The sequence below is a fragment of the Patiria miniata genome, unplaced genomic scaffold (assembly GCF_015706575.1).
Source record: "Patiria miniata isolate m_02_andy unplaced genomic scaffold, ASM1570657v1 HiC_scaffold_19, whole genome shotgun sequence".
In the NCBI taxonomy this organism is placed as follows: domain Eukaryota; kingdom Metazoa; phylum Echinodermata; class Asteroidea; order Valvatida; family Asterinidae; genus Patiria; species Patiria miniata.
In genome coordinates this window covers 5,019,072-5,041,314 of record NW_024037057.1, presented here as the reverse complement: position 1 = coordinate 5,041,314, position 22,243 = coordinate 5,019,072, and the positions used below count along the sequence as shown (strand labels likewise).

Below are 22,243 nucleotides of genomic sequence, written 5' to 3'. Positions count from 1 at the left end.
AAAATTTAACAATTGATCAAAATGAACCCCCCCCCCAAAAAAAAAAATGGCGAGGGCAAAACTGTTCAGAAGGCAAAAAACAATAAGACCAATTTATCAAAATATGAAGACAAAAGGGCCAAAATGTTGAAAAGGGGAAAATTGAACAATTGACCTAAATGACAAAAAAAATATGGCAAGTGCAAAATTGTTAAGAAGGCGACAAAAATAGTCAATTGATCAATATAAAAAAAAGTAAAAACAAAATTTTGAAGGGGAAAAAAAAAATGATCAATCGACCACAATGACAAAAATAATGGCGAGGGCAACATGGTTAAGAAAAAAAAAGAAAAAGAAGAGGGAAAAAAAAGACAAAAACAAAAAACGGCAACGAAACAACAAAGAAAAAACCATCCTCCAAAACTCACTTTAGGAACTTACCCCCTCCCCAGAAAACATGCCCGGATCATAACCGCTGGCCGAAAACTGGAAAAGAAAATGACAAACAAAAAAAGACGAAGAGAAAGGTTAAACTGTGGATAGAATCTGAACATTTCAAACTGACTTTTTGTTTCAATTGTGATTTTACAACGGTAAAGGAGATATAAATGTGCCAAACTTACGTCTGTGAGAGCTGTTTCGCCAAAGCTGTCCGCCCCGTATGCTGGGTTCTCTAATCCTGTCTCAGTGTTCAGTCCGCCAAAACGTCTGCGGAGAAAATGAGGAAACAAAAAATGAAAATTGATACTTTATTGTCTGTTGTTGAAGCACGAGTTCACAACGATGATGTTGCATTCGCCTTGTTATTTCTTAAATTTCACCCCGAATTGTTTTTCAATCGCTATTTTCTTAGAAATTAAAAAAAGTTGTTCGCTTTTGAATGAGACATCATCTGAAAAAACCAACAGACCCATTAACAGGTATCGAATTATTTCTTTACAAAATTTAAAATATATGCGTCCAGACAATAATCTGGCTCTCGCCCAAGAACACAATGTAATTGGGTACCGTTCTATTCGGTTTCGCGACTCATATTATTAGAGGGTCAGAGGTTCAAATCCAGCTGCTGGTCATATGAGATGCGATCAAGCTAAATGAGTCGTTTGTTGACCCCGGTCAAAATTTGGTTTATTACAGATTTTAAAAGAGCACAATCTCAGCATTACTGCTGTGAAAACCGCATGCTGATACCATCTTTAGTTAAAAAATTATGGTAAGTCGGAACACCAAGAAATGTGATGAAGTGATATGATGAAGTGGCCCTATTTTGACCTGTATCTCCACATGAAAATTCCCGACAAACGACTCATGTAGCTTGATCGCATCACATATGTTGTGTCCTTGGGCAAGCCACTTCACCCCTACTTGCCTCTCTCCACCCAGGAGTATAAGTGGGTACCGGCATGAACTGGGGAGTGAGGAGTAACCTGCGATGGACTGGCATCCCATCCAGGGGGAATTGAATATTTTCAGTTTTTTCATGCCAAGGAAACCGGAGATAAACACAAGTCAAAGTGGTGAGCCATATTGGCTTGTGACAGATTTTAAATATTTTCAACAAGCCATTTGCGAGTGACCTATACCGTTTGGGATTTAAATTTGAAAAACATCTGGTACACTGACTTTCTCGCAATGCTTGGCACATTTTAACTTGGAATTCTCCGGACCAAAGACACTGTTGCTAATCACATGATTCAGGGCAAGCTCTTGCATAGTTACGTAAGAGACGCTCAGCACCAATACATCGTTCACAGTGGGTGAGAATGGCACAAAGACACCAGACCATGCCAGAGCTGGGGGCTGCTGGCATAAGGCTTGCCCCGAATCACGTGATATAGTAACAGTCTCTTTGGTCGGGAGAATGCAAACTCAAAACGTGCAAAGCATTGGATTAAGTCAGCGTTCCAGATTGTATTCAAATTGAAATCGTAAATGGCCTATTAATCGGAGAATAATTTACTTGGTCTGCTGGAATCGTTTGTTGTACAGATAGCCGATGATAACCAGGAGGACGATGACAAGGACGCCACCGACAACGCTGATGGCAATGATTGCAGCATCTACCAAGAAAAAAAGACAGAACATCACGAAATGTGGAGAATAAAAACCACACCAAAAGTTGGAAATCGAAGATTGGAATCTAAAACTGACTGAGGGGGTTAGGGATAGGGTTGTGGGAAGTTGGGGGGGGGGGGAGGGACAAGGCGAAGATGCCTTCATGCTTTTGGGGTCAGAACGGCAATGGGCCCCAATGTAGGATCCCAGGAAATAAATTAAACTGGCTGTCCAATATTCGGCCACTTTGTCAGACATGCAACTGGGAATTCAGAAAAAAAAACCCGTGAAATTCCAAAACCACACAAGACTCTGTACAGTGTTTTTTAATTTGTAATGGCATTCATGAGAAGTAAAAAACGAGGAAATCAGCGGTTCCGAGGAAAAATGCATGCCTGCTTTGTCCTTTCATTGGTTGATTTGTTTTTTGGGGGCTGAATATAAGAGAGGGCCGGCCTTCAGTCCTCTTACTGACTGACTGACTGCCTTGCTGATTAACTCACTGTCACCCGTCCAGCCCATTGGGTGGGAGTCAGGTTGGCGTAGCGGTACTTTCCTCGCCTTCCACCGCTGTGACCCGGGTTCGAATCCCGCCTGGGCAAACACGCGGATTGGGTTTTCAGTCCCTGCCTGATTCCCGTGGGTTTTCCCCAGAATATTCTTCTGGGCTTTTCCTCCCGCCTCTGAAACTGTAACTTCTTCTCTCCGCAGGTTTCTTCAGGCTTGCGAGCTACAGTGCCTAGGACGCTTTGGAGGAATCCTTGGTTTCATTACCAGAAATGATTAATACTACTACTAATAATAATAATAAAAAGATACATGAAGAGACTTCCAATGAGCCGCCATTCTGAGTAAATTGACTAGAATTGTGTGTGCCCTCGGACCAGCTGTTAACTAGTCTTGCCATTTGTCTTGGTTACTTACTTGATACCTCGCCCTGCGGAACGGCAGTATTCTCGGGGCCTTCCGTCGTAGTGATGTTGGCTGTATGGGAATGAAAATTGGCAAAAAAAATCATCAAAATGGTTACAGACAAATCCGGCCGCAGCCTTTTTCTGAGGTGGCGCCAGGCTTGCACGAGTCGCGCTCAGGTAGTACGCGCGAACTCCGGGCTCCTTTGACCAATAGGAATACCAAAATGGGCGTGCGCCTCGTCTTTAAGAATGCGTGCAGCATGCGCGTGAGCGTGACACCACCGCAGTAAAAGCTTCTAATTCTGGTTGCCGGATTCCACTACAGGTGCAATCCCTGGTTGAATGGTAAACATCCCCCAAAAAGCTTTTCTGTTAGAAAGTCTAATCAGCTATAAATCCTTCACATGCTACATGTCTTTGTGCTTCCCAATGTTTGGAACGTTTTGTACACAAAAATTGGGAGCCAAGGGCCATGTTCGGTATAGTGGTGTTCGGTAAAGCGACGTTCCACTGTAATAATATTGGATTGCTTTTTTGGGGGGATACACATATATAATGCACTGGCTATGACAATATATTCTCGTATCCACCTCAAAGCCATGCAATATTATGTAACTATTTGCATGCTTAGGTCTGCTTACGGCAGCCCATTTCGTCCTCCCCGTCTGTGCACTGATCCCGACCGTCGCACTCGTCCGTTGCAGGAATGCACAGGTCGTCCGCTGTGCACTTGAACTGCTGGTCGGTGCAGGTTACCGGCGGAGTGCCGGTGACCGGGGCCGTTATCAGATTGTCGTTGGAGGGCGAGCAGCCGAGGGTAAAACTAACATCGTCGACGGCAATGTTGCCGTTAAGGCTGTTGCCATCGGGATTGTTGGCTATGCTGGCTTGGAAGCTGATCTGCAGATTTTAATTTTTTTTTTAGAAAAAGCAAAAAAAAAGAAGATTGTTTTAGTCACATTTGTGGCTATTGTTGCGATATGTAAATTAGGGACTACTTTGTTTGCGTAAGCCTACTAGGCAATCTGGTGTCCTCTTTTTACTTCTTCCATTGCTGCGTGGTGAATGGCACAGGAAAGGAACAAACGTCTCCATTTGTCCCTTATATCTATTGGTCATCACACTTCATGGTGGCAGCGGTGGGATCACTTTACTAACATTTTTTTTTAGTGAAAGATCGCCGCGTTTCATAAATATACGGGCGATAAGCGAGTTCCGTATTCCAACTGCGCATGCGCACATCAAGGTTTGCTGATTTGTCTCTCGGGATTAAAATATAAAAATGCGTGCCAAAGGATAGCGGGGTACCAGCAAAATTGAAGAGACCATTCTCTTCTGAACTTTGCAAGGAGACTGGCTCCCGATCCATACATTACCAAATACGGATTGTGAGGTGGGAACCAGCCTACCTCGCGAGAACGGAATTATTGTCCGGCAGCCAATACTTCAAAATTGTTAAGTATTAACTAAACCATGGATTGATGTCTCATTTAAAAATGAGCAACTGTTGTATTGCTAGAAAAATAGCAATTAAGGCCAAAACAAAAAAGTCTCCGCGGTTTCTGGTATGCGCGCGCGTGGCCGTAGCCATGCGCGTCGGCAAAATGAAAAAGTTTTGTTTTCAATGAAAGATGATGTCTCAAAACCGCCAAACTCACTGGTTTGACTGGAATCCTGCTGCTGCACAATTTTAACGTGTTTTTAGATTGGGCTATGGTCGAGAATAAGCTTTATGTGGCCTCTCTGGACTCCCATATATTTGCACTAAGTTTAGTCGGGCACCATTTGCAGTCATCAGCCGACATTTGAAGCAAAAAAGTCAGGTAAAAAAAAAAAAAAAAGCCGCGTCGCCGCACCACTTTTTGGGCAAGGCTCCATACCAGAAACCGGAGACTTTTTTTTTTTGGCCTAAGGAAAGGAATCTCTTTTTTGGGATGAAAAAAAAAAAAAACCAGCAAGGCGAACGCAACTTCAAGAGCTTCGGTCAAGACAAAGTGTAAGTGAAGAGGTCTGGTACCTGGAAGACTCTGGTGCCTCCATTCACAACTTTTTCCGCTCGCAGCCACTTGTTCTCCTGGCTGCCCGAAGCAGACCACACGACGGCCGCTTGGAAGTTGCTGTCCTTGTATTCACGTTTCAATACCTTGAGGTCTTGAACGTCGTTGCCGAACATGTAGTAGAAGAACCGGATCTAGAACGTAAAAAAAAAATATATTTTTTTTCTATTATGTCTTTTTTTTCTTTGAACATGACAAGGCAAGCTTAGTGCTGGTCCCTGAGTGCACAGGATTCCCGATTCGGAGCGGCTTTGCAACGGAAGTCCTTTCGCAGACTGTGAAAGGGGACGAATGTTCACAGGAACGGAGTGCCCATCTCTCTTTCGAAGCGATTGGGCCAGACTAGTCCATGAAATGCTGCTGAGGGGGATCGCCACACCTCCTCCACACAGCGAGTCTGTTACCTTCCCAGCATTGAATAATGCCAGTACCCATTTAAAAACCTGGGTTGAGAGGAGTAATTGAGGTAAAGCGCCCTACTCAAGGGCACAACACGCATGGCATCAAACCCACAATCTCACGATCATGAATCCTGTGCTCTACCACCAGACCACACGTGGCACCATTGCAAAATGTGGCCTACCCGCACAATGGGATGGATTTAGACCGCTCATTGGAGCTAGGCGGTAATCCTATATGATAGCACCGCCCAGCTCTCTTCGCTAGCTCAGGCCAAGGGCGGATCCAGAACACAATTTTGGAGGGGGGGGCCACAACAATTTTTGGACCCCCCAAAAAGTGGGTCAAAAATTTACGGCGTGGGGTTCGGGGCCCGCTTAAGGGCCCCGAAATTTGTTTGGATTCTAGATGCTCTGTGGTGCGATCTGAGGCAATTTCTGACCACTTTAGCCAAATTTTTTGAGGAAAAGATGGTGGTGTACTCATTGCCTGCCTTTATTGCGATGTTACATAAAAAAAAAAAAATTGGTCTCGTTTTGGAGGGGGGGGGGGCCATGGCCCCCTTTGGCCCCCCCCCCCCTGGATCCGCCCTTGGCTCAGGCATGCAAACTTGCCAAATGCCACAGTTTACAAGGCTTGTTGGGTGGCAAGCCGGAAGTGGTGGGACAGCTCGGCCGTTGAAAAGCCAGGCCACGCCTGGGCAAAGCCCTTTTTTTGGCGTCGGCCTTCTCTCCACGCAGACCATGCAACTGTCAAGTTTGGTTGAGATTGATGACTGAACTTGACAGTGAAACGGAACACAAACGCACCCTGACACACGGACACACAGAAAGAATACGCGATCGCAGGCTTGAAAGCCTGGGGGATAAAACACGTACGCAACACAGATACTGAAATTTGTATTCTTGTGGAGACATTTCTTTGTTCTCGTGTTGTAAAGTTTTCGAGTTTGAAAGTGAAGTTTCAAAATGCTCTTGTTTTAACCAGAATTAATTTCCTTGGCTAAAATTTGGACTTATAATATCCCTTTTCTAAAACTCTTCCATTTGGACGGATCAACCCACCTTGGAAATTCCTAGTTTTTGAGTAAAATCCATATTTATCTATTCCGTGATAACCTTGTGGAGACGTATTCATCTATTGAAATTTGCCCTGTGGAGACGAATACAATCTTTTGTTCCCTATTGTGTGCATGTCTCCAGAGGGCACGGTGTATCAGTTCACACGGACAGACATGTACAGCATAAGATCTTTTAATAAAGGATAAATCTCGTTCCCCATCTCATGATTCAGCGACTGTCGTCTTACCGTGCAAGTCTTATCAGCTGGTATGACGTATTTGCCGCTGACTAGGTTTGCCGTCTTGCCGTAGTTGCCAGAGGCTGAGGCGGCGTACATGTAGGAACCTGAAATACAATCAAATATGAAAACAAACAAAATGAAACATAAATTATTATTGGGTGTGGTCCGTAACTGGGCTAGGTTTGGGGTGACAAAATGCAAGCTGGACTTTGCCGGGTGCAGTGGTGTGATCCCCAGTTGGGCCAATGTTACTATATGGGAGTTAGTTGCCCTGATTAGGCTCGGTATAGATTCAGTTTTGGCTAGGCTTTCTCTGTGCACGTCCTTAATACCTGACTCAGGTGGTTTGGTCCCCAGTTAGGCTGGTGTTACTAGATGGGACCTTGCCTTATTGAGCTCGATATAGACTTAAGTAGGCTAGGCTTGCTAAGCACCTTTACCTGGTCCAGTGGTGTGATCCCCAGTTGGGCCAGTGTTACTAGATGGGACCTTGCCTCATGGGCTCGATATAGACTTGCGTAGGCTAGGCCTGCTAAGTACCTTTACCTAGTCCAGTGGTGTGATGCCCAGTTGGGCCAGTGTTACTAGATGGGACCTTGCCTCATGGGCTCGATATAGACTTGCGTAGGCTAGGCCTGCTAAGTACCTTTACCTGGTCCAGTGGTGTGATGCCCAGTTGGGCTAGTGTTACTAGATGGGACCTTGCCTCATGGGCTCGATATAGACTTGCGTAGGCTAGGCCTGCTAAGTACCTTTACCTAGTCCAGTGGTGTGATCCCCAGTTGAGCCAGTGTAACCAGATGGGATCTTGCCCTAGTTGGGTATAGATTCAGCGTAAGCTAGGATTGCTACATGCCCTTACCCGACCCAGTGGTGTGATCCCCAGTTGGGCCAGCGTTACTAGATGGGATCTTGCCCTAGTTGGGTATAGATTCAGTGTTAGCTAGGATTGCTACATGCCCTTACCCGACCCAGTGGTGTGATCCCCAGTTGGGCCAGCGTTACTAGATGGGATCTTGCCCTAGTTGGGTATAGATTCAGCGTAAGCTAGGATTGCTACATGCCCTTACCCGACCCAGTGGTGTGATCCCCAGTTGGGCCAGCGTTACTAGATGGGATCTTGCCCTAGTTGGGTATAGATTCAGTGTTAGCTAGGATTGCTACATGCCCTTACCCGACCCAGTGGTGTGATCCCCAGTTGGGCCAGTGTTAGTAAATGGGATCTTGCCCTAGTTGGGTATAGATTCAGTGTAAGCTAGGATTGCTACATGCCCTTACCCGACCCAGTGGTGTGATCCCCAGTTGGGCCAGCGTTACTAGATGGGATCTTGCCCTAGTTGGGTATAGATTCAGTGTAAGCTAGGATTGCTACATGCCCTTACCCGACCCAGTGGTGTGATCCCCAGTTGGGCCAGTGTTACTAGATGGGATCTTGCCCTAGTTGGGTATAGATTCAGTGTAAGCTAGGATTGCTACATGCCCTTACCCGACCCAGTGGTGTGATCCCCAGTTGGGCCAGTGTTACTAGATGGGATCTTGCCCTAGTTGGGTATAGATTCAGTGTAAGCTAGGATTGCTACATGCCCTTACCCGACCCAGTGGTGTGATCCCCAGTTGGGCCAGTGTAACTAGATGGGATCTTGCACTAGTTGGGTATAGATTCAGTGTAAGCTAGGACTGCTACATGCCCTTACCCGACCCAGTGGTGTGATCCCCAGTTGGGCCAGTGTTACTAGATGGGATCTTGCCCTAGTTGGGTATAGATTCAGTGTAAGCTAGGACTAGCTACATGCCCTTACCCGACCCAGTGGTGTGATCCCCAGTTGGGCCAGTGTTACTAGATGGGATCTTGCCCTAGTTGGGTGTAGATTCAGTGTTAGCTAGGATTGCTACATGCCCTTACCCGACCCAGTGGTGTGATCCCCAGTTGGGCCAGTGTTACTAGATGGGATCTTGCCCTAGTTGGGTATAGATTCAGTGTAAGCTAGGATTGCTACATGCCCTTACCCGACCCAGTGGTGTGATCCCCAGTTGGGCCAGTGTTACTAGATGGGATCTTGCCCTAGTTGGGTATAGATTCAGTGTAAGCTAGGATTGCTACATGCCCTTACCCGACCCAGTGGTGTGATCCCCAGTTGGGCCAGTGTAACTAGATGGGATCTTGCCCTAGTTGGGTATAGATTCAGTGTAAGCTAGGATTGCTACATGCCCTTACCCGATCCAGTGGTGTGATCCCCAGTTGGGCCAGTGTTACTAGATGGGATCTTGCCCTATAGTTGGGTATAGATTCAGTGTTAGCTAGGATTGCTACACGCCCTTACCCGACCCAGTGGTGTGATCCCCAGTTGGGCCAGTGTAACTAGATGGGATCTTGCCCTAGTTGGGTATAGATTCAGTGTAAGCTAGGATTGCTACATGCCCTTACCCGACCCAGTGGTGTGATCCCCAGTTGGGCCAGTTCTACTGGATGGGATTGCGCCCTTGGTAGACTTCCATTCGAACGTAGTCGCTCCCGTCACTTGAGTCCATTTGCAGGGGCCCTGGTCAAAGTTGCAGCGTAGTCCATTATTATCGTAATCTCCTACAATCATTACAATCAGAAAATAAGAAGGGAGAACAAATTACTGTCAAGTTCCATTGAATGGAATTTCCCACCAAGGTAATAAAAGTTCTGTTAATTATTATTGGGCTGTACGTGGTCCGATGGTTACGGTGTTCGACTCATGTGTTCGAATCCTGACGGGGGAAGTCATGGTCTGACTGGAAACATGGTCCTTGTGCTCGTGAGCAAGGCACTTTACCATAATTGCTTTGTCCTCAGATCAGATGGGACGTAAAGCCGTAGGTCCCAGGTGTTATGTAATGCACGTTAAAGATAACACTTATCGCTATTGAGAAGGGGTTTGCCCCGGTGTTTCTGACAGTGGCTGCAACATGCGCTGCAGCGCCTTTATAAGGGTGCTACATAATGGGACTAACATTTCTCATGAACTTCATTTACCTGTCTTTAATAATTGACATAATTACCAGCGCCTTGAGTGCCTAATTGTTGACAGATACGTGCACTGTACAAGACTCCGGTATTAATCAGACCACAGATCTTGCTTCTTTTTGGACTTACCGCAAGTGAATGCTGCCTCGTCCGTGTTGTCGCAGCAGTCCTTCTGAAAGTCGCAATCACCGGACGGCGAGTAGCAGTGGCCTGACTTGCACTGCTTCAAGTCCGGGCAGGTCTTGGGGACCTCGTAAGCGCAGTTGATAAATCGCAGGTCATCCAGGGCGATTCCTGCAGTGGGAATCGCGTTCTTGTTTTGGACTTCCACCAGGATCTACGTGAAAGAGAGATATGATTACTTCTGGAAAGTTGCTCTTAAGTTTGGAGTCCCCCCCCCCCCCATGAAACTTTTTTTTTTCTTTTGAAATTGCCAGTTTTCTATTGACACAAATGTTATTCACTTTTGAAAGAGAATTCCAGCAAAAAAACTCTTCCCGTGTTTAGCAGAGTTGTAAGTGATATTACATCACAGGTTTTTACACGTGAAATCACTGGTGAAATCACTGGTGAAATCACTGGTGAAATCACTGGTGAAATCACTGGTGAAATCACTGGTGAAATCACTGGTGAAATCACGAGTGAAATCACGAGTGGAATTGCAAGTGAAATTGCAAGTGAAATCACGAGTGAAATCGCGAGTGAAATCGCGAGTGAAATCGCGAGTGAAATCGCGAGTGAAATCGCGAGTGAAATCGCGAGTGAAATCGCGAGTGAAATCGCGAGTGAAATCGCGAGTGAAATCGCGAGTGAAATCACAAGTGAAATCACAAGTGAAATCACAAGTGAAATCACAAGTTACCATCACTTAAACAGGAAATGAACAAACAAAGGAATGTTGTTTTCAGAGTACATTTGAAAAGTTTGTGACTTGAATTGGGACTAGATGATTTGTGATGCATTTGAGATTGACTTGTGATGGACTTGTGATGGACTTGTGATTGATATGTGATGGACTTGTGATGGACTTGTGATAGACTTGTGATGGACTTGTGATGGACTTGTGATGGATCTGTGATGGACTTGTAATGGACTTGTGATTGACATGTGATGGACTTGTGATGGACTTGTGATGGACTTGTGATTGACATGTGATGGACTTGTGATGGACATGTGATGGACTTGTGATGGACTTGTGATGGACTTGTGATGGACATGTGATGGACTTGTGATGGACATGTGATGGACTTGTGATGGACTTGTGACTGACTTGTGATTGACTTGTGATGGACTTGTGATTGACATGTGATGGACTTCTGATAGACTTGTTATTGACTTGTGATTGACATGTGATGGACTTGTGATTGACATGTGATGGACTTGTGATAGACATGTTATGGACATGTGATGGACTTGTGATGGACATGTTATGGACATGTGATGGACATGTTATGGACATGTTATGGACTTGTGATGGGCCTGTGATTGGCCTGTGATGGACATGTGATGGACATGTAATCGGTTTGCGATTGAATTTGATTCCTTCTACCCACCGTGAATGTGTCGGTGCAGCTAGGCACCGTCGCCACAAGGTTATCCCACTTGTTGTAAGGGCCGGCGTTATCTGACATCCGGGCCAACACAAGCGGCTGGCCGGCCACCGAATAGGTAATGGTGATGTCGCCGAACGCGCCGCCGAACAGGTAGTAGTACAGGCTGAAGCTGCAGCTGGTACCCGGCTTGTGGAAGTTATGTGATTCCAGTTGGCCCTTATAAGTGTTCTGGGAATCGGCACCGGTGGTGTACATGTAGACGCCGGGGGCTGTGTGCGAGGCACAACCGAAAATAAGATTGGTAACAACAAGTGAAGAGGAAAGTGGAGAGCCTACTAGAGCACTATAGTCGGACGCTTTTACCATGTTAGAGTTCTTGGGCTAGACACGTTAAACCCCAGTCACACGTTTACGCTTTGGAGCTATACATCCACGGTTTACCAAGAATCAATCGATCATGATGAACCGTCGAGATTCATGGAGAATTTGACTTTTTAAGAATGCATCACAGTTTCAGGACGGATAGCCAGGACTGTCTTACGGTTTCTCTACGAATACACCACGATTTGTCAAGAATATGGACGGACTGGCGAAGAATATCAACGGTTGTCTGCAATATGGCCATGGAAGACCAAGGTTCTCCTACGAATAAAGAGTGGATATTGGATATTGTGCGCGGAAGGAAAATGCAGCGTGGCATTGGAGCGGAGCACGTGTTATGTCCACGTGCGCACTGGGCGGAGCTTACTGGATCGGTCCATTCATCGATGATGTTGCATGTGTGTGTTCTTCGATTTACACCATAAACAAACGCAGAGTCTCCGACTTACCCGTAGCGCTGTTTCCCGTGAAGTCATTGGCGGGACCTTTGAAGTCGTCGGATGTTTTGCCGGAGCGCATGGACAGGTCAAAATCGCCGGTTTGTCGCCACCCGCAAATAGTCTCATCCTCAAAGGTGCACTTGGAGGCTGTAAGAACATTTGGACAATTTGGCCTTTAAACATTGCCTGACGAAAACGGCCCTCTTAAGAAAGTGGCTAGTTTCACACACCATTTTGGACCTCTGTGGAGAGCCCCTGGGGAGCCCTTTAGTGAACAAAACTCCCCTCCCTGCTCCACAGTCCCAGCGAGATAACCACTTGTGGTTAAATGAACTACCACCTGTTGGCCACACTGCTTTCTGGAACTATACTTTCTGGTGATTGTGGTTGATGCTAGCATAGCAGTAAAAGATCCTTCTCGGCCATTTATTCACCGATTTTCACAGTTCAACATATAAAACAAGTCAACATTTTAGATACATCATCATGATAATACTTTTAGATTGAATTTAGCAACAAAATAATATGCTTGAAATCTCTTAGGCAGAGTGACCTTAATTCGCTCCTTTATGGAACCAGTTATAGGATATAGTGCGGTTACGAGTCTTAATCCCCCAGGGCAAACTCTCCAGGACGGGTGTGTCCCAACCCAAGTGGCCTATATGGTTGGTCGGGTTGGTCTTAAGAGGAGTGTTCACCTCATGAGACCCAGGGGCGGCGGAATGCTTTTCAAACTGGGTGGGGGGGGGGGGGGCAACACCAAAAAGGGGCACTTGCTCAGAAAAAGGGGCACCTTCCGTCAGTGTGAAAGTGGAGGAAAAGAACATGCTCCAATTCATTTCGCTATAAACTTATTTGACGAGGAACAAATTATGAACACTTTTCCATCTTGAGAGGGGCACAATTTTAATGTTGCGAGCGGGGCACTTATTGTGCAGTTTTCCATCTCGACAAGTTATCGCGAGAGGAGTACTATTGTTTTTTTTATGGCCAATTTCCATCTCGAGAGGGGCACAATTCTATTATTGCGAGATGGGTATTTGTGCTTTCGAGGGGTAGTTTTCCATTTCTAGAAGGTGTACATCTTGTTTAATGCAAGAGGGGTGCTTGTGTCTTTGAGGCAGTTTTGGGTTACCAGAGAGGAGACAATTTTATTTGTAGCGCGATCACATGCTTGCATACGTGTGTGTTTGAGGGGCAGAATTGTTTTCATCTTGCGAGGCACATTTATAACCGCAAGAGGGGCATTTTTGTTGGCCTGGGAAAATCTGGGGGCCAAGTGTCCCCCCCCCTCCCATTCCGTCGCCCCTGATTGGACCTTTAAAATAAGACAACACCTGTTATTTGTGTCAGCCAATATATGAATCTGCCATACACACAGAGTAAAGTGCTTTTGAGAAGTATTTTTTTAATTTGGCTTGAAGCATGTCAAACTGTTTCTTTGTTTTTCTATTGGAAAACAGTCAGCAGATCTCAAAAGGGTAAAAGGTCCTTATGAAAACTTTTTGCAGTTTGACCCTGCTGGAAACTTACGGCACGTTTTTTCGTCGGAGCCGTCCAAACAGTCAGACTTGAAGTCGCAGACTAGGGCTTGGTCGATACAATTCCCGTTGTCGCACCGGAACTGGCCCGTGCCACAGGCTGGGTGACCTGCACAGAAGAAAGCAAACAAAAACGTTTACAATTTTTTTCAGGTAGCATTTTGTGTAATTTTTCTGTAAATTAAAGAGACACTGCGTCCTAGAACAGCCCAATTGGACTACAAAACGCGCTTTGAACGAAATGCTGTTAATAGGAAGGAACATTTAAAAGTAGGATTTAAACATCCACACAACTTTCCTTTTAAAACTGGGCGTGTTTTGTGTTATTCCTGTGCTATGCCTGCAAGAACAACTTTCGGGGTCCGCTTTTGCAACCCCATAAAATCGAGCTGTTTGCATGCTAGTTGTGATTTCATCCGGGAAGTGTTTGCCTTTTGTGGACGTGTAAGAAACCACATTTTGTGCATTCGTGATTGGTCACCGCTGTTCGCAAGCAAGGTGCTTTATCTTCAAGTAAACTTGAATCCTCGATCCTGATTGGTCGATCCATGGCAACAACAGTGTGATATGAGGCTGTATTGCACGGTCCATATTGCACCCTGCGTATTGCGCTATTCCAAGATGCGAGCGACATTCCAGCTACCTTCGCTAAACCGCTAAAAGGTTCGTGTAAAGCGATGGTCCAACTTTACTGCGCGTCAAGTTTGCTTGAAAATAAATTTGTTTTCACGCTCGCGCTCGTGGAACACGGAAAATGTAGTGCGTCTGTGTCCTACATTCCACTTGGCCTTCGGCCTCGTGGTATGTGGGACACAGACGCACTACATTAGTGTTCCACTCGCGCTCGCGGGATAACTTATAGTATACATACCCCATTACACACAACGTGTATATACAAAAACGACAACAAAAACGTATTCGTACTCTGTCGTGTCCAATGAAAACCAACATTTTTTTCCCCGTCTTTTCTCAGGAATGGTAAGACATTAGGTTGGTTTCCTTTCAACAAGATGTTTGAAATAGGATAAGTAAACAATCCAAAACATGAAATTTTGGGGGCTTTCGGGACCAGTGCCCCTTTTAAAAAAGAAACACGTGAGAAAGGTTGAAAAACAGGTAGCCCGTGGTTAGATGCCATGGTCGATAAGACTCTGAGCGCAAACTCACTTGTTGGTACGACGTGGACGGGCAGGGTCTGATCGGAATCCACTTGGCAGGCCTTAGTGAAGGAAATGTCGTCGATGGCGATATTCTGGCCTGGCGGAATGGTGCTGGACGTGGTAGCCTCAATCACAAGCTTCAAACAGAAATAAAAATACTGCAAGTTAAACTTGCACGATCCCCCTGGCATGCTGGCAGTATTCAGTCACTTAGTAAGCACACTTTTCAGTGTACCTAACCAAATGTGTACTAAAAAGTGTACTTAAAGGGAATATACAACATTTGCAAACATCGAAAAATAAAACTACCAAGTTTATACGAAATACCTTACTAGGATGTTGGTAAATGACAGTCTAAAGCATCTTGTAAAATTATGGCACCTGGTGTGAAGTCATTTTTAAGAAAATGGTATTTTTGTAAACATTTCCAACGGTGGTCGGCCGACCAGCGTTGGAAAAACCTAACTATTTTTCAACTACTGCTCCAAATTTACCATTTTTTCAGTCCAAATTTTGTTTGCTATTGGTTACATGTTCATGACCGGGTGCAGGCCAGCTAGACTGGTTCCCTTGCCTTACAATTTTCCATGATCTAAAAATTGATCCATTTTATCTTTTGTGGAGTCAGGGAACCAGACTATTTGAAAATTTTTGTTTTTCTTGGTTTTTTCCAACCTTTTCGAACACAAAACTTAAAAAATGTCAGTGTAACAATATTTGATCTATTATACTAACCCCTCCAATAGTTCATTTCTGAAAATTACAGCAAAAGCCAATGATGTACATTCCCTTTAATCAACAATGAACTCATTTGACCCCTAGATGACCTTTGACCTCAAATGTCTCATGCTCTGGTGTTTCAGAGGCAAGAGTGGTGTGGGTTGGGCCTAGGTGGACACTTGTGCCCTTAAGCAAGGCACTTAACCATTATTGCTTCGTCCTTCGGATGGGACGTAAGGTCCCAGACCCGGAGACACTTAAGAGAAGGGGTTTGCCTCAGTGTTTCTGGCCTCCCACGTGGGCTATTTAGGAGAAGAACCAACCAAGTGCCCGGGTGGACACTTGTGTCCTCAAGTGTGTGTTGCGTAATGCAATGCACGTAAAAGAACCCAGTGGCACTTATCGCTAAGAGAAGGGGTTTGCCCCGGTGTTTCTGGCCTCCTGTTAAAACTCCCCCGCGGAGCATTTAGGAGAAGAACCAACCAAGAACCAAGAACTATTAGGCTTTAAAGGAACCAACCTGGAACCTGGCCCCGATGGTGATTTTGGCCTCGGCTCGTTGCCAGCCATCGATCTGGCTGCCTTCAAGCTTCAGGATGGATTCTGGGATATTGCTGATGGAGTAGCGAGTGCTGATCTCCAGTTTGTTGACGCCCTTGCCGTACATCTTGTACCAGAATCGCACCTGCAAAAACGGAGAGAGAGAGACAGAAAATGACCAATTATCGTGACTTTTGGTCAAACTCGGTCATGAGTCTCATCAAGCAGGGGCTTTTGTTCGCTGGTACCCCCCGCCCTGCAAACAGGACGCTGGGAAGGGAAGGACTGATGAATTTAAGCTCTGATTGGATAGATTTTGCGTGACCTGTGGCCCCCAAATCATCACGGCCAACTGCCCTGCAAGGTTTCAAACGGCAGTTAAAGGGAAAATACAACATTTGCAAACATCGAAAAATAAAACTACCAAGTTGTTATGAAATACCTTACTAGAATGTTGGTAAATGACAGTCTAAAGCATCCAGTAAAATTAGGGCACCTGGTGTGGAGTCTTTTTCAAGAAAAATGGTACTTTTGTATACATTTCCAACGGTGGTAGGCCGACCACCGTTGGAAAAACCTAACTATTTTTCAACTTCTGATCCAAATTTACCGGGGTTTTTTTTCAGTCCAAATTTTGTTTGCTATTGTTTGCATGTTCATGAACGGGTGCAGGTCAGCTTTCCCGGCAATTTCCCGGCAATTTTGATCCATTTCATCTTTATGGAGTCAGGGAACCGGACTACTTGAACATTGTTGTTTTTCTTGGTTTTTCCAGCATTTTCGAGCACAAAACTTCAAACATGTCAGTGTAACAATATTTGATCTCTTATACTTACCCCCCAAATAGTTCATTTCTGAAAATTACAGCGAAATCAGCCAATAATGTACATTCCCTTTAAGTCCGAGTCACTACTCTTTAATTCCCATGTGGGGAGGGGGACATTTGAAGGACTAACCATGCAGGAACCATCCAGGGGTGGCATTTGGAAGACCTTGCTGTTGAGATCAGCACGCATGCCGTCCGTCGTGTTTTCGAGGTACAAGAAGCTCCCTGGAAAGAGAATAAAGTAAGTAACCCAGAGATTTGTAAATTTTGCTTATTTTTTTCCGAAAGGAATTTTCAAAGTTGACAATGTCCTAGAGAGAACTGATGGGTACAATGGACTGGATAATAATGGACTGGGTGTACACCTGATCTGCTTACTGTAATCTGGGTACCATTAAGTGGGTGCCATAAACTGGGTGCCATGAACTGGGTACAATGGACTGGATACTAATGGACAAGGTGTACACCTGATCTGCTTACTGCAATCTGGGTGCCATAAGGTGGGTGCCATAAAGTGGGTGCCATGAACTGGGTACAACGGACTGGATAAAAATGGACTGGGTTTACACCTGATCTGCTTACCATAATCTGGGTGCCATAAAGTGGGTGCCATGAACTGGGTACAACGGACTGGATAATAATGGACAAGGTGTACACCTGATCTGCTTACTGTAATCTGGGTGCCACAAGGTGGGTGCCATAAAATGGGTGCCATAAACTGGGTGCCATGAACTGGGTACAACGGACTGGATAATAATGGACATTGCAGGGTGTACGCCTGATCTGCTTACCGTCGAGTGTGTTGGTGGTATGATCGTAGAATCCCACTTTGCCTCCTTGGTCCCAGACCCAGTCTATGTCATCCGTGTCGGATTGGTTGTAGTTGCACATGCCGTTCTCAAAGTCACAACGCTCGACGTAGTCATCTGTCGGGCGGAATAAAAATAGTCGGAAAAGTCAGAAATTTAGTCATGCAATGTGTATGTACATGTATACCGCATGTGACTGGTTACCAGCGGATTCTTACTAAAGCACAATTACGCCAGGGGGTGTTAAATATTTACCCTAAAATGACCAGGAGAACACTTGTTAGTGGTTGAACTTGCGCACTCAGATTTGAATCACTTACCGCAGTTATCTTCGTCGAATCTGTTGCCGCAATCGTCCGAGTAATCGCACATCCGGGCCTCGGGGATGCAGATGTTGTTGCCGCAGTGAACCTCGCACGGCCAAGTCTGGTTCAGATCGCAGTTCTCAAAGGTGATGTCGTCGATGGAGACCTGGCTAGAACCGTTGACGGTCGCCAGGATTTGCAACTGCGAGGAAAACGTGGGGGGGGGGGAGGGTGAGGAAACGAGAACGTAAATATTTCTAGACTCATTCAGAGGTGACTGTTTTATGGACTACAGACTCTGTTCGTGGGGGCGTAGCGCATGGGAGGAGAGGGGTGTGGGGGGGGGTGTGGGGGGGGGTGTGAGGGTGGTTGTGACACTTTCATCGCCACATACAATTGCTGAAGGATGTTTGGGGGAATTACACACTCCCCATTAAATGTACATAGCAGCGGGTACCAAATGTACATAGCAGCGGGTACCGCATTAACTATTCATCAGATGGAATAAAAAACCTAACTTGATTTACATCACCCCAAAGCAAAATTCCATTCTATGAATAGTTAATGCGGTACCCACTAGCTGCTATGTACATCTGATTCGAACCGGCCAACCGATCCCGTTAGCTCGGTGGTCGAGTGGTAAGACATCTGCACTAGAAAGCAGGAGGTCGTGGGTTCGAGTCCCACCCGAGTGATTTTTCCCAACTTTCGCTCGGGAGGTAACACACTGAGTATACAGTGAAGGGCAACAACATAACTTGATATATTAATAGTGTTTAATAGTGTTTTTTGTTTGTTTCAAATGTTAATTGCTTAGCCGGTTGTGACATCGTGACTGACCTTAAAGGCGGTCTTGCGTCGGCCGATGGTCAGTGTGGCCTGCTCCCAGGTCTTGACCGTTCCGTCGCTCGTTGGGGACCACAGGTCAGCGTTGTCGTTCGGATCAGCGGCATCCAGTATACGGACAATAAACTTAGTCTGGGTCGGCGCCTTGAGAGGACAAAAATATCAAGCAATGAGATTTGAGGAGGAAAGACGTCGGGCAGAGCATACTGTTTGAAACGTTGAGTCCCTCCGATTCTTTTCAGATCCACACACACTCACAAACGAGATTTATTCACATGGTGCTACCGCAAACTTATCTTGTCTCAGTGAATATTTGTATAATAGAATACTCACATAGTAGACAAACCAGAACTTCATGGTGCAGAGAACGCTGCAGGGTTCCAGAAGGGGACTCTCCACGATGGCCGGTGTGTCGAACAGACCAAAGCTGTACTCGGCCCTCAAGGTGTAGCCTGATCAAGGGTGGGCAAACCAAACAAATTGTATGGATTCATAAGGAAATAAATGTACTACAATGTAAAATAGTGTAATACAATGTAATACAATGTAATACAGTGTAGTACAATGTAATACAGTGTAATACAGTGTAATACAATGTAATACAGTGTAATACAATGAAATAAAATGTAATACAGTGTAATACAGTGTAATACAGTGTAATACAACGTAATACAATGTAATACAATGTAATACAGTGTAATACAATGTAATACAATGTAATACAGTGTAATACAATGTAATACAATGTAATACAATGTAATACAATGTAATACAGTGTAATATAATGTAATACAGTGTAATACAATGTAATACAGTGTATAAGAATGCAAAAAAAAACTAACGCAACCCAATGGCAGGACCAATTTTTGAATGGGCATTATTCATGAGTCGGCCATATTGAATTGAAAGTGAGGTAAAATCTTAATTTTTGGAACTTGTGAAGTGTGAAGAGAAATGAAAGCAAGTTAATTCCTCATTAATTCCAGTCTGCTTCAATGAATACTTTTTAAAATTTGTAATTAAAAATTCCCTTATGTTTAAAGCCTGATTAAGAAAAAAAAGACAGTAAAATAAGGCTGCATTGTGCATGCATAAATAGTCGGGCGCCATCCGATTCAACAGTTAACACTTAATGAAATACGTTCAGGGAACTCGACAAAAATGGCCAACTCATGAATAAGGCCCATGAAGTTTTGCCTGTAGCATTTGAAAGCCCAGTCATTAAGCTTTCTCTTCATTCAAATCACTCATGCACTTTTCAAATTACGGAATTTTGAACACGAACACCGTTTTGAAGTTCTGTCCACGGATCACAAAAAAAATTTAAGTGTTTTTTCAGCAAAACGAAAACATTATCATAGGAATGCATGTGAATTGTTTTTGTTTTGCTGAAAGAACTACCTTGTTTGTGATCCGTGGACAGAACTTTAAAAACGATGGCTGTGTTTAAACTGCCGTAACTTGAAAAGTACATGAATTATTTGAATGATTCTTGTACTAAAAGAAAGCTCAATGATTTGGCTTTCGTATCCTAGATTTTGAAAGTGCTACAGGCAAAATTTCATTAAAAAATTGGTCCTACCATTTGGCAGGCATATTGTTTTTTACTCACCCTGTAAAGTTTGCTATTTTTATGAAAAAAAACAAACAACAGAATAAGGCCAAAAAAAAAAGTCGGTCTCTGGTCAGCACGCGCGTCGATTTTAATCATGCGCGTCAACCTTTTTTTTCTTCAAATTGTCCACGGTAGCTACAGCAGCGCCCTCTTTTGCCGCACCTCCTCAAATTGTTTGTACCAAGGAATGGGGAAATTGCACCAAGGCAAATGATGGAGGGCACCAAGGCAAATTATGGAAGTCACCAATGTATATGAGGACACAACAAAAGCAAAATAGTACCCACCTTGTCTGTACAATCCAAGCTTCAAAAAAAAAGAAAAAAAAAGGCAAAAACAAACAAACAAAAAACGCATCGCTGCATCAATTCCGGAACTTTGGTCTGACCAGAGACCGAATATTTTTTGGGGGGGGGGGGGCCTAATAAATGGACGCCCAACCTGATCCTGTGGTGTGGTCTTGAGTTGGAATCTCCTGTGAGTACGGTTTGTGTCGGTGCCAGGCATACTGTCCAGAACTGACATCCGTGTAGCCGCACATTTTCCGGTCTTCAAAATCGCACGGACCTGCACAAGAAATTGTAAAATAAAAAAGGTAAAGAAAGTTCACTAATGCTGTATTATGTTCAACCAAATCTGCAACAAGTCGACCTAGAAGAGATCACAATACAAGCTGCGATGCCCTCAACTGCCCTCAAAAGAAGGTGTTCCTTCGACGCTGGACTTTTTTTTTTAACGAGCAAATGATCGGTAAGGACGGTGTCGAAATGTGCCAAGGCAGTTTGAGATAATGGCCGAAAAATAAAAACCGAGCTCTCCGCATTTTCAGTCGAGTATTGGATATACCCAAGTAACTGTCCTCAGCCCTAGGGCTCCAGGTGCAATTTAAAGGCAGTTGTTATGTAGACTTGATGAAAAGTCGTTAGATAGTTGTATCTTGTCCATGAACTTCAGCCAGACTCCATCGGCGCCGCTGGTATAAGACTAGTACGAAATCGGCCGGGTTGCGACAAATCTAATGGCTTGGCGATTACGTTCTCGCACTGTTATTCATATGTGACCTGTTCTGTCAAAATCAGAATTTTCTGGGCATAAGGTCAAAAATTAGATTTTTGCATATTGTTAAAATATGTACATTTTCCTTTTAAAAGGTGGTTAAATTTTTGAAACCGGTCATTCCTGGGCAAAGTTATGCTATTTTGAAGTTCATTGTGTTAAAAAGTAGAAAACGGAGAAAATGGCCACAAACGTCACAAAACAGACATTTCTTTACCTGATATAACCTTAACAAATCATCAACATAAATCTACATTTAGAGTTCAAATTAGGGTTTCAAACTTTTATAGTTTATTTTAGACATATTCAAGATTACAAATATGCAAAAATTAAAAAAAAAAAATCACCCCCACATCATTTTTTGGCCCTATCTCAATTTCAACCTCTGCCCAGAAGCGTCTGCTTTTGACAGAGCAGGTCACATTTTATGCAAGCAGCACAATATACATAGGTAGTGCTTTTTTGCGGTGAGATTCAAGGCACTTTAAAACCATTATTGCTTCATCCTTCAGATGGGAAGTAAAACCGTAGGTCCCAGACCCAGTGACACTTATCGCTAATAAAGAGAAGGGGTTAGCCTCGGTGTTTCTCGCCTCCTGTTAAACTCCCACACGGAGTATTTAGGAGAAAAACCAACCGAGTGCCCGGGTAGACAATTGTGCCCTTAAGCAAGACACTTAACCATTATTGCTCCGTCCTTCGGATGCGACGTAAAGCCGGAGGTCCCAGACTAAAAAAAGACAGTTATCGCTA

General features: G+C 44.5%; 1 protein-coding gene across 1 annotated transcript in view; it reads right to left on the bottom strand.

Annotated features, from left to right (window-relative positions):
* Positions 1-22,243, bottom strand: part of LOC119726055 (MAM and LDL-receptor class A domain-containing protein 1-like) — a 196,551-nt gene that overhangs the window by 2,070 nt on the left and 172,238 nt on the right. Inside the window, exons 144-163 of the mRNA XM_038197672.1 lie at positions 20,876-21,001; positions 19,153-19,271; positions 18,814-18,963; positions 17,989-18,175; positions 17,651-17,785; positions 16,990-17,084; positions 16,014-16,178; positions 14,781-14,910; positions 13,606-13,722; positions 12,082-12,219; positions 11,252-11,520; positions 9,828-10,035; positions 9,132-9,287; positions 6,713-6,810; positions 4,966-5,139; positions 3,590-3,848; positions 2,959-3,018; positions 1,940-2,039; positions 603-687; positions 421-465 (exon numbers count right to left, since the gene is read on the bottom strand). Coding sequence (XP_038053600.1) covers positions 421-465; positions 603-687; positions 1,940-2,039; positions 2,959-3,018; positions 3,590-3,848; positions 4,966-5,139; positions 6,713-6,810; positions 9,132-9,287; positions 9,828-10,035; positions 11,252-11,520; positions 12,082-12,219; positions 13,606-13,722; positions 14,781-14,910; positions 16,014-16,178; positions 16,990-17,084; positions 17,651-17,785; positions 17,989-18,175; positions 18,814-18,963; positions 19,153-19,271; positions 20,876-21,001 — 2,816 coding nt within the window. The remainder of the gene's footprint in view (positions 1-420; positions 466-602; positions 688-1,939; positions 2,040-2,958; positions 3,019-3,589; positions 3,849-4,965; positions 5,140-6,712; positions 6,811-9,131; positions 9,288-9,827; positions 10,036-11,251; positions 11,521-12,081; positions 12,220-13,605; positions 13,723-14,780; positions 14,911-16,013; positions 16,179-16,989; positions 17,085-17,650; positions 17,786-17,988; positions 18,176-18,813; positions 18,964-19,152; positions 19,272-20,875; positions 21,002-22,243) is intronic.